Source organism: Alligator mississippiensis, chromosome 10, assembly GCF_030867095.1.
Source record: "Alligator mississippiensis isolate rAllMis1 chromosome 10, rAllMis1, whole genome shotgun sequence".
Classification (NCBI taxonomy): domain Eukaryota; kingdom Metazoa; phylum Chordata; order Crocodylia; family Alligatoridae; genus Alligator; species Alligator mississippiensis.
Window position 1 is genome coordinate 15,226,527 of NC_081833.1, and position 12,752 is coordinate 15,239,278.

Here is a 12,752-nt window from a genome sequence, read left to right on the forward strand (position 1 = left end):
TACACTGCATGGTCTTGGTTTGATTAATACCTGGCTGTCAGAAAAAATAAGATGGCATGCAACTGCGAAACTGTCAAGACAGAAACACATAAATTCTTTGAAAAAAAAAATACAATAAGAGGGAGCACTGAATCTATGGATGCAATGTTACTGCATTACACTGAAACATGTCACTACTAGCCTCAGAGACAAGTTAAAAAAACAAAACAAAAGGATTAAAATAACCAAATTTTCTTAAAAACAAGCAAGCAGATTTTGAAAATGTAGTGCCAGAAAAAGAATAGCAACCCAGAGATGAAAAACACAGGTTTCAAGGGAGTGAGACTCGCTTCCTGTTCTGACAACTGTTATTACAGTAGTCTTCAAACAGGAAGCCTGTTTGAATTTTACATTGTTTCTTGGTTACATACAACTATCTTCAGATAAGTTATGTTTCAAGTTAATTAAGAGGATCTAGAAATGTTTCTGGATAAGGTAGTTACATTTCAGATCAATTTAAATCTTTAAAGTCATTTGTGGATTCCTTACAATTCCAGTTATTTTCTGTAGGTGGTGTTCAAAGCACAGTGGACTTTCACCCCCAAAATGCATTTTCAATAAAAATCCTGCAAAGAGAAATTATCTGGACAAACACCAATCTGCTGAACTTTACAGAAAGCAAGCACAGCAACTGACTTAAATGGGACTACTCATTGTATAAAAGTTAAGCATGTGTGCAAATTCCTACAGAATCACTGCCTTAGACTGCAAGCTCCACAGGGCAGGACAAGTATATGACTCTTTGTAGACTGCTGTGAATATTTAGTTATGTAAAGCTATTTTAAGCATCACCTGCAAAGGCAACTAACTATGGTTTGATCTGGTTGGCTGTTTCTTCACCCTGAATGGCAAAACACTTGCCTTAGAAGACTGCCAATGCTTGGAGCTTCTTGCAGAAGCAAATAAAGCCCACTCCTTTCTCCACTTTCCTCAAAAGCCTTACCTAGCAACCCTCCTGCAGGTCAAGGTCAGACTACTGCTCCCTCCACAGACAACGAGGGTTGTGGCTTACAGCAGACAGAAGTGGGGTGGGATTGAACATCACTTGATGGACTCCTCAGTACTTGGCTTGCACCCTGCTCTTCACACTGATAGGAATGTAGCAACTAACAGAGCAGAAATCATTAACAGCACTGAAGAACTTCATGCAGAGCTTAACTGCATGGTGCACTTCGAGAGTCCTCTAGATCAGCATTTCCCAATCTTTTCCAAACCAAGGCACACATAACATTAATAAAATTTTTCTACAGCACACCTGTTAAGGCATTCTGCATCCACATACTTAATGAGCTCATTGTAGTTCACTGCTGCAGCAAAATTTCATAGCACAGCTGTTCAGAGGCTCATGAACTGCACATCCCCCACAGCCAGTACATGCGCAGTAGATTTCATAGACATTAGGGCTGGAAGGGACCTCTGAAGATCATCTAGTCCAGCCCCCTGCCCAAAGGGCAGGAAGTCAGCTGGGTTCATAGGATCCCAGCAAGATGAGCATCCAGTTTGCTCTTGAAGGTGTTCAATGTAGGCGCTTGAACCACCTCCGGTGGCAGGCTGTTCCAGACCTTGGGGGCTCGGACAGTAAAGAAATTCTTCCTTATGTCCAGCCTGAAACGGTCTTGTAGTAGTTTGTGACCATTCAACCTAGTCGTCACCCCTTGGGGCGCTCTGGTGAACAAACGTTCCCCCAGATACTGGTGGTCACCCTGATAAACTTGTAGGTGGCCATCAGATCACCCCTGAGCCTGCGCTTTTCCAGGCTAAAGAGCTCCAGGGCTCTCAGCCTGTCATCGTAGGGTCTGCTTCCCTGACCTCTGATCATGCGCGTGGCTCTTCTCTGGACTCTCTCAAGCTTCTCCACATCCTTTTTGAATTGTGGAGCCCAAAACTGGACACAGTACTCCAGCTGCGGCCTCACTAAGGCCAAGTACGAGGGGAGAATGACGTCCCGGGATTTGCTTGAGAAGCATCTATGGATGCAAGCCAGCGTTTTGGTCGCTTTACTAGCCGCAGCATCGCACTGCAGGCTCATGTTCATCTTGTGGTCAATGATGACCCCCAAGTCTCTTTCTTGCATAGTGCTAGCCAACATAGCACTGCCGAGCCTATAAGGATGCTGCGGGTTTTTCTTCCCAAGGTGGAGAACCTTGCATTTTTCGGCGTTGAATACCATCAGATTCTCATCCGCCCACTTGCTGAGCCTGTCCAGGTCAGCCTGGATCAGCCGCCTGTCTTCTGGTGTGGATGCTTTTCCCCAAAGTTTGGTGTCATCAGTGAACTTGGCCAGTCCGCTTCTGACTCCAGTGTCCACATCATTAATGAAGATGTTGAACAGTATGGGTCCAAGGACAGAGCCTTGGGGGACCCCACTAGTCACAGGACACCACGATGAGTGACTTCCATCAATTACTACCCTCTGGGTCCGACCCCAGAGCCAATTTTCCAGCCAGTGGATTGTGGAGGACCCAAGGCGACAATTGGCCAGTTTCTCTAAGAGGTAATTATGGGAAACCAGGTCAAAGGCTTTTTTGAAGTCAAGATATATGACATCAATCTCTTCTCCCTTGTCCACGTGATAGGTCACCTGGTCGTAGAAGGAAATGAGATTGGTCAAGCAAGACCTACCCGCAACAAACCAGTGCTGGCTATCCCTTAAGATGTTGGCGTCGGCCAGTCCATTAAGGATGGCCTCTTTAATAAACTTTTCTAAGATCTTCCCTGGGATAGAAGTCAAGCTGATGGGCCTATAGTTAGCCGGATCCACTTTCCTCCCTTTCTTGAAGATAGGCACCACATTGGCCTTCTTCCAGTCTTCAGGCACTACACCAGAGCGCCAAGAGTTTTCAAAGATCCGTGCTAGAGGCTGGGCTACGATGCTCGCCAGCTCCTTGAGTACCCTGGGGTGAAGATTGTCAGGGCCGGCTGACTTGAAGGTATCCAGCTTCTCAAGATGTTCCTTCACGAAGTCAGCATCAATGGAGGGCAGGGGATCACCCTCACCCGGACTTCCCTGTCCCGTAGCCGGCATGGGCGTCCCATGGGATTGATGAAAGACCAACACAAAGTACCTATTTAATAGGTTGGCTTTTTCCTGGGCGTCAGTTGCTCCATCTGGTTCAGCAGGGGTCCAACGTTGCCCCTGCTTTTCCTCCGGCTCCCCACATATCTGAAAAAGGACTATTTATTGTCCTTGATGCTCAAAGCTAGCTGGAGTTCAGTTGCAGCCTTGGCTTTCCTGGTCTGCTCCCTACAGGACCGGACCAGTGCAGAATAATCCTCCTTGGAGGTGACTCCCATCCTCCATCCTTTGTAGGCCTTTCTTTTTAGCCTCAGGAGGTGTGCTAGGTCCTTGGAGAGCCAGGGGGCTGCTGTGCCCTCTTGCTGCCTTTCCTCCAAGATGGAATAGCATTAGCTTGTGCATTGAGGATCGCTCCCTTGAGGAGCAACCACTCTTCTTGAACTCCCCTCTCCCCATGGTCATGGTCCCTTAGGGCCTCACTGACAAGCCTCCTGAGCTTGTCAAAGTCAGCTTTCCTGAAGTCAAGGAAATGATGAATTTCCTTCTGCTTGGCTGATGCTTTCTCTCCCTCACAGCCAACACAGGCGAGGGTCTTTTGTAAATAATCTCATCAACATGGCTTATTCGTTAGCGTTAGGCATCTGGAGAACTTTCTTATTACTATTCCAAAATTCTCGCAGCATATCAAGGAGCTCTTCACAACACACTGATGTGCCATGACACACCAGCTGTAAAGCACTGCTCTACATTACTAGAGATCACAGAAATTAGATACTAGATTGCCAGAGCACTACATAAAAATCCAAAGAATAACACAAAGTCAAAATCTTCCAAGTTTAGTGGCCCACCAGGCTAACTTAGTTAAGGCATGTCATTTTCTGGAGCCAGTGGCACACAATGGAGTGCTGTAGCTAGCATCACATCCAACTGACCTTAACTCCCAGCTTGAACAACCAGGAACCCACGTACAGCCGAGTCAACTGGGATCAGCCTTCAACATGAGCCTGACAGAAGGCTCAAACTCATGCCTCCGGAGCCATAGCAAGATGCCTTAACCTGGCAGATACTAGTGTTTTATGGTCATAACCCTAATCTTATGACCATAAACAACTATTTCTGGTCCTAGGCCATGCAGAGTATCTGAACATCTTTTGGACTTGCAATTTTGCTTCAACTCCATCTGGGATTGTTATCCCTAATTTGGAAGCTGCCATCTTAACTACTCTAACACCATGGTCCAGCAACAGAAGAAAGTACCGAAACTAAAGAAACCTACATGGTCCGATTAAAAGATTTTAACTGGGTTAAGCCTCACAGTATGGAAGTCTATTCCCAATGGGCATTTGCCTTAACCTGCCACCTGCCTTTAGGCATGTCATAATTATATTCCATAGCAGCAGGTAATCTATGCTGCTGTGCGCTTGCTCTGACTTGACAATATCCCTGCTTACTTGTAGACAAAATACCAATGCCTCTTTAAATAACCACTTATCTGTGCCCTTAAAACAATTCCTTTTCTCTTTCTTCCCATATCCATTCCCCCTCTGTTCTTCTCTTATCACTTTGAAACTGAAACCAGAGAAACACATATGTACTGCGATTCTTGTTCTTTGAAGCTACATTATAAAAAGAATGAGCAGTGCCTCACCGGGTATAGGATGCATAATGAAACCCAGTACCCAACAATTCAGATGTAGCTGTACTGTGCCTAAAAACAGTGTCCAGGAAGACTGCTTCACCTTTTGATCAACTCAGGCAGCCAGGAAAAAAATATGAAACTACTGTGTCCCACATTTCTGATTTTTTTCCAAGTGTTTACTGCCTAGAAGAAAGCATGTGTAGGAGAGTCTCTATGTCTTTTTTATATTGCTCTGCTTTTTTTGTAATTGCCTTCTCCCTCCAAGTTTTTTCCAGCAGCCAACCAGAATAAATAACCCTAAGGAAAGACAGATACTAGACTGAGGACTTATGGAGGCCCAAGATGCTAGCTGTCTAATCAGCACTGGCTGCAGAGGAGGTATGTGAAGAATGCAGCTGCTAACATGCTGGTTCCTTTCTGTGCAAACACCCCTAGTGACAGGTGGGATAAAAGCACTGCAAAAGCTGCATGGTTTCTCTGCTTTCACTGACTGCCCAAAAGCTGCATGAAATTTGAATGGCACTAAGCAGAGAATCCTCAGTTCTCTAGATTGCTTCTTGTGGAGACACCCGACAACTGCAGAGCTTCGCACCTCCTCAGCCAGGATCCTTCCGCCAACAGGATCCCCACGCACCTGGCAACTGGCTTCCCTCTGCCCTGCTCTGAGATCTGGCCCACAAAAATGCTCATCCAGATCTATCCATTTTCCCAAACAGTTTAAAAGTCGGGGCACACGATGAACTTCAGGATCTTGCTTAAATGACACCACGCTCATGAAAACGCTGTTCTGATCGAGGGCGATTCGGTCCCGAGTGAATAAACAGGAACTCTACAGTCGTCTTCAGCTGTGACCTCAACAGCAATTTGAATGCACATTTCTAGTTTCAAGCGAGCACTAGAGCACCAGCCCAATCCACCCGCCGTATTAGCACGACATCCGCAATTGTTAGGCTGGTCCTATTAGGAGTTTACATAGCGCGCGCTTTTAAGCGAGGAATGAATTTGGCAGGGGACAACCTAGATCCTTTCAGCCAGGCCACTTCTGAAAATAAAGATCACCTTTACTAAAAAAAGCAGGCGCAGAAACAAGGCCAGCGGCTCCTGGGCTTCCCAGAAACTCCCCCCGGTGGCTTTGTGCGCCTTATTTTCACCAAGAGATTTAAACCAGACTCTTGGCTTTCATGAGGGGATTTCAGCACCGCGGTCCATGGAGGTACGCGTGTGTGCGGGGGGAGGGGAGGCGAGGCGACTGTCCCCCCCCCGAGGACACGCAGCCAGGGCTGGAGCACAATGGCGATAAAACCAGCGAGATAACGGGGCTGTTTGGGCTGGGCCGAGCGGCACCGCAGCGCCCGCACGGCGGAAGCCCCCCGCACTAAGGAGACCGCAGCGCCCCGCCCCCCCCCAACGGCTCCCCAACGGCCCGCGCCCGCGCCCCGCCCCCCCAACGGCCCGCGCCCGCGCCCCGTCCCTCTCACCTGGCGCCCAGGAGGGCCCTAGCCAGCTCGGCCAGCTCGCCCCACGCCTCCGCCCTGCTCAGCGCGCCGCTGCCCCGCGGGCTCCAGGGCGGCGGCTCCTCCGGGCCCAGCGGCGCCGGGAAGTCCCGTAGGAAGGAGCCGAGAACGCCCCGGGCCTCCTCCGTCTCTGCTTGCAGGGCCATGGCCATGGCCGCGCTGCGCGCCCGGCCACCTTCCCCGCAGCGCCAGGCAGGCGCCGAGCAGAGCGCGGGGGCGGGAGGCAGCTGCGGCGGCGGCTCCTTTAAGAGAAGCGGGAAGGGGCGGGGCCGGGGAGGGGCCAGCCCCGCCCCCGCTCTCCTCAGCCTGTTGGTGCGCTGCGCTGCGCTCGGCCTTGGCCGCGTCACGTGCGTTGCGCAGGGAAGGAACGCGCGACGAGCGTGGCTCGGCCGCACGTGGTCCTCGCGCTCTGCGCGGAGAAGAGCGGCGCTAGCGCGGGGAAGTGGCGGGGCTTGGTGGGGGGAGCTTTTCCCTGGGCTGCTGCTGCTGCTCCCAACTCAAATCCGAACCCCCTCGAACACAAGGGCTTCCTCAGCCTGACGAAGGGTTTTTAAACATGAAAGCTTGCTAAGAATTCCCTCCCCTCCCCCCCCAGCTGTTGAAGTTGGTCCAATAGGAGCGATCAGATTCACCCAAAGAACCTCGTCCACCCGCCTCCAGAGCACCCCAGGCTCCGGCGTGGTTCATTTCACTTGGAAGTGGAGGGCTGCCCCTTGTGGGAGGAAGTTGCACCCCCGTACCGCAGTCACTCGCAGGCCCGTAGAGGAGTCAGGCTGGCAGGCACCACCAGAGCAGCCTCCAGTCCAGCTGCTGGCCCGAGGCAGGATGGTCCCCATCCAAACCGGAGGCAACGTGTAGGGGGGGCACAGCCCCCCGCCCCGAGATTGGCTGTCGCTTGCTTCTGCAGGCAGTTGCCGCTAACGTGGCTGCTGGCAATTCCCCGCTCGCCACTCATACCCCCTAACCTTCACCGCCAATGCCATTGTGGTAGCCTGTGGGTGGTTCCCGCTCACCACCGCCATGCCCCCGTTACCAACACTACCACTGCCTGCGGGTGGTCGCCGTGCCCCCCCAGCCTCTGGGGGCATGCGTCGTTCATGATCCAAACGATCTTGTAGAAGTCCATAATCTAAAATTCTCCATCAAGCCTGACAACACCAGATGACACCCTAACCTGCCACAAGCAAAGCAGGGGAGCCACCTGCTGCTGAGTTCAATGCCACTGATCACTACTTAAAGGCAAGTGATACTTTCAGAATAAAGGCAAACATCTTCTAGTTCTCTACCAGCCCTAGTGGTTCAGCAGCAAACATTTAACAGTGGCTTCAGACTCATCAAGAACCATCTATTTATACACATTGGAAACATCTCCGTACTACACTACATCTTTAAGATCCCACTAGGGGATCTTGCAAGACAAGCAAGAAAGGTAGATTCCGAGGCCTAAGATGATGGATATGTAGAAAGTTTTACATATTTCAGGTGACAACCCTCTTCCCAAGGGGGACCAGGGCCCTCAGACCCCAACATATTTGGCACCCCTGAATACAGAGTTGGTACTTACCTGCAAGATCTGAGCCACTGCAGTTTGGAAATGGAGCACTGAATCTTGGACATTTCAGCTTCACTTTTCCTAGATTCGCTCAAGCCAAAACAACATCCCTCACTGGTTTACCTTCTAATATACAGTCACTTTGAAGGTTGTGCAGTATAAACACTCTCCACCAAAATAACTACTGCTATAATCTAACAGAGCTAGCATTTTGCTCTAATGAAGCGAGACAGATGGGACAATTTCTTTTTTTCCTTACCCAAGAATTGCTGGAATATTGCCTTGTACTACATAGACTTAAGAAAAAAGTTTCTAAAGATTCTGTCTCTGATACAATAGTAGTTTTGGAGGTAATCAAATATAATGGAGTAACTTAACCCCTTCTAAACACAAGTATTGTTCTGGTGGATGAAAGCCACAGTGCCTGTGACCATCACTCCAGTGTAATGTCAAGAGCCAGGAACTCCAGAGGGAAACTAATAACAACAACAGAGAGGAGACAGATTGCTTGAAGCAGCAACACGCAAATTGGTTTTGCTGGCCATCCTGGGCAGCCTTCAACAACATAATAGACAGTGGTCTTGATCATTTAGTATTCATCTAGAACAGAACCAACTAAAGCAAAGCAAAAACTCCCCTATAGGATGTACTACACATGCTCAGTAGGTTTATACATATTTTTGTTCAGTTCTAATGGGAAACCAGAGAACAAGTAAAGGAAAATTTTAAACTACCAGAAGTCTCAACAGCCTCATTAAAGCAATTGCTTTACAAAAAGCTGGAATGTTCTCACCAAGATTTTGTAACTAAGAAGCTCTGCCAATACCACCAGAAGCAAGGCTTCATTTATATCACAGCTTTCACCCAAAAGGACCCTGATGCACTTGGAAATTATTTGCATAGAAATCACTTTCTCTACTAAAATTCAGCTGTTTTGGGGCTGGAACATGACAGCTGTTTAACCTCAACAAACACCACCACACCACTTAAGGCAAGCTGCATATAATATCAGGCCAGAGCCTCAACCATAGTAAAAAGCTCAATGCAGCAATAACTTTAATAGAGTTATGACAATTTACACCCATTGAGAATTGTATCTAGTTAAAATCTACCAATGAAAGAGTTCTATTTGTGCTAGTCTTCCACACGAGCTGTTGAAAATGGGTATTTTATGGAACCTTTTGTGGGTAAGTATTTTTAGAAGCCTATAGAAGGAGCTGCTGTCTTGAATAGGCAGTATGAGGTTGCGTTTCTTCCACAAAAAAGCCACCGTAAATGGACGCGTTTTCAGTACAAATGGTATCTTTGGAAACAAAAGGGGAAGGAGCATCTATGCTTCAAAACCCTGATCACTTCTACACTTAGACACTTTCACAGGGGATTTTGTGGAACAAATGTTTGGGAAGTTCCCAGAAAACTTACAGGACTACACAGAGACCTGGGTCTTTAGAATAATCTTTATCCCCAAGCTTTTAGTTAGATGTTGGAAGGCTTAGCTCTGAGAGAGGCTGAGCTCCCCAAACTCTTAAGTGAATGGGAGTTCAGGGTTAAACACATTGTGACATCAGCTTGGAGTAGCCATAAACGTATGTAACTTGGAAACCTGTGCTAATTTTAGGTGTTCGTACCAAGCTTATTCTTATTTTGGCAATTCCATTCTTAACACACGCACCATGAATAGAACAGACTACTAGCAGCTATGGCCCCCATCCTGCGAGCTGCTTCACATGAGCAGACCTTTGTGCCCACACAGAATTATATGAAATCAGAAGGAGTATTAACTCACTAGGGTCCACCTATAGTATAGTAGGTCCTATGCAGTGTAATTTAAGGGCTGATGCCCAAATATGAATCTTTAAATTCTTCCTCAGATGGCATTTACTGACAGAGTTTAAACCCATACAGAGCTGCATGTTGATTTGCAGTGTTGCAGAACGGTGGTGTTATGTCAAAAGCTGGGCTAAGTTTGTAGAGTTCAAAGCCAAATCTGGTTTAGGCCATGAAGTACAGAGTTCAAGTCAGATCCGACAGCAGCATGATTGTTTAACTGCTTCTTCTATCTCTGCACAGTTCTTCAAGTGCTTCTAACAATTCTAGAAAGCAAGAGGGAGTTTTGTTTAAGTTGGAAGATAGATTCCTCGGAAGTATGAATCTGTCCATGAAGTCACCAATGTTTCAATCTGCCACCTGCAGTCTCAGTCCTCCCCAAAGTTTAAAGGGAGGGGGGGAGTTATATACACTAAGTTTGACTAAAATATCTAGAGACGGGACTAAGTAAGGTGGGTAAAGAAGTGGCAAGAATGACTGATGCCTGCAGCACTGTTCATCTCATTCCATCTAGTTTACCTCAATTTACAGATGTATAGAGTCCCTAAACACTGGGACTGCACCTGGAAAGTAAATTCTAAGGAGACAGACTGACAGGCAAACCCAGCAAATCAAACCTATGTAGGAGGGAGCAGAGAACACCTGCCCCCACCAGTAACACACAGGGACAAAGAACAAAAAGCTACCTATTAACAATTTATGGGAGCAAACTTGAGCACAGACTCATTTAGTTCCATCCTCAGTATCTGCTCCTAATTAATTACAATGCAAATATTCCTTCTGCTCAGCACTGTATCCTTCTTCCTTTTCTGGAGTCCTTTGTTCTTATGCATAAACTCCCATCCCCGTATTCCTCTTAAATTCACTGCTTATCCGCCTGGTATAAACACCAATGATCCCCAAAGGACTGAGTTACATTCCTGCTGTAACTAATAGAAACAGACCTTTTGTAGGACTACATTAGTGCCTCCTCAGGCACAGATAAATATGCAACCCAGCAGTATAAATTAGACCGTTGATTTTTTTTTCCCTCCTGAACAAAGCACTAAAGCAACTCCATTTCAGATGCAAGTAGTTTTCCCTCCTATCAAGACAATCATCACAGGAGACACTTTAAATTGGTTTTTAAATAATAGATGCATGAAAATATCCTCACCCTGTGCATTACATTTCTAAGGTAAAGTAGGAAAGAACAATGTTATAACCTGTAGCTCCTCTGTAGCTTCATAGATTGATTTTTCCTTAATCAGCTGTGCATGTTTCATGATGAAAGATGCATGTCTGGGAACCTAGTCAGCTTGTGAACTCTCTCACTGGTGCTTTGTAAGCTACACGCCAGAATATGCCTTTGTTCATTTTACATTTTAAATGGAAACTTGAACATGCCCATCACCCTCAGCATCTCTCCAGCCCCTTCCTGGAAGACAATTTCCAGTGACAGGTCCGCATGCAAACCACCATGCACAGAAGAGGACCATGAAGGATGCTGTAAGCTATAAGCGGTGCCTTGCTGCCCTCTGCTGGACTATTTCCACCCTACAACAACCAAGCTCCAAGCCCCGCCATGGTAAAGGAAAAGGTGTGGGGATTCAGTTGAATTGATGCAGTACCATATTACTTTTTCTAATTTTAAGATGCCGGCATACAGAAGTTTCAGGAATTAATGGTTAATGCATTTTAAAAGCCAAAAAGGAATAAAGCTATTAGCAAAATTACAAGATAGAAGAACAAATCTATGCAGTTAGTGAGAACAGGTGATCACCAGCAGGATCAGTTGGAGGCCCTGCACAGAAAAGAAGGGAAGAGGTTGTGTATAGGTGGCCAGAGATAATAAAAACATGCTTAGAGGCAAAAAGCATTTCCAGGCACTGTTCAAAAAACAGTGAGCAACGGCCAAGACACTGAAGGAGATAACAACTCTGCACTCTGTGGGGTGTTGCAGCACAGAGCCAAAAGTATCATAATGGAATCTGTTAACACAAGATGCAGATCAAGAAAGCTGAGAAGACTAGAGAAAATTAGAACAAAGTGGAGCAGAGATGATTAGCAGGGATCCTGGTTTTTCCCAATTAAAAAAATTGCAAATTATGTAATAAAAAATGGCAATTTCTCTGCTTAAATCCCCCCAAATCCATGATTAATCATAGAAATAAATGTCTGGAAGGGACTTTGAAAGATCATTGAGTCAAACCCCCCTGCTTTGGGCAGGAATACTGCTGAGATCAAACAATCTCAGCAAGGTGTCTGTCCAGTTTTCTCTTGAAGATTTCCAAGGTTGGGGACTACACCGCCTTCTTGGGAAGCCTATTCCAGACTCCAGTCACTCTTACCGTAAAGTTCTCTCTTGCATCCAACCTGAAACCATCCTTTAACAGTTTATGGCCTCTGACCCTTGTCCACCCCTAGGACTCCCTACTGAACAGTTTTTCTCCCAGCTCCCAATAATCACCCCTTACACACTTATAGACAGCCACTAAGTCCCCCCTCAGTCTTCTCTTCCACAGGCTGAACAGTCCAAGATGCCTTCGTCTTTCCTCATAAGGTTTGTCCTCCAGGCCTTTAATCATTCTTGTGGCCCTTCTCTGGACCCTTTCAAGATTCTCTTCATCTTTTTTGAGGTGTGACACCCTGATCTGGACACAGTACTCCAGTTGGGATCTCACCAACGCCAAGTAAAGAGGAAGCATCACTTCCTTAGCCCTGCTTGTGATACATCAGTTAATGCTATTAGCTCTGTTGACTATAGTATTGCACTAGCGGCTCATGCTCATCTTGTGATCAACCATAACCCTGAGGTCCCTTTCAGCCATCATGCTGGCCAAGACATCTGCTCCTAACCTACCTTGGTTATGTCTGCCAAGATGGAGCACTTTGTATTTATCTTTATTGAACTGCATCCAGTTCTGCTCCATCCACCTTTTCAGCTTGTCCAGGTCCACTTGGATCTGTATCCTATCCCCTAGCATGACCGCTTTTCCCCATAACTTAGTATAGTCTACAAACTTGGTCAGCATGCTTTCCACATCCTCATCTAAATTGTTGATAAAGATGTTGAACAGCATGGGGCCAAGAACTGAACCCTGAGGGATACCAGTGGCCACTACCCACCAAGATGACACAGACCTGCCCACTAACACTCTCTGGGTTTGAGACTTTAGCCAGTTC

General features: G+C 47.0%; 1 protein-coding gene across 3 annotated transcripts in view; it reads right to left on the reverse strand.

Moving 5' to 3' along the window:
- Nucleotides 1-6,423, reverse strand: part of PPM1F (protein phosphatase, Mg2+/Mn2+ dependent 1F) — a 47,081-nt gene extending 40,658 nt beyond the window's left edge. For all 3 annotated transcript variants that reach the window (XM_059713479.1, XM_006269320.4, XM_019486582.2), the window contains exon 1: nucleotides 6,173-6,423. In XM_059713479.1, the coding sequence (XP_059569462.1) occupies nucleotides 6,173-6,360 (188 nt within the window). In that variant the 5' untranslated portion in view covers nucleotides 6,361-6,423. The remainder of the gene's footprint in view (nucleotides 1-6,172) is intronic.
- Between the last annotated feature and the right edge of the window lie 6,329 nt (nucleotides 6,424-12,752).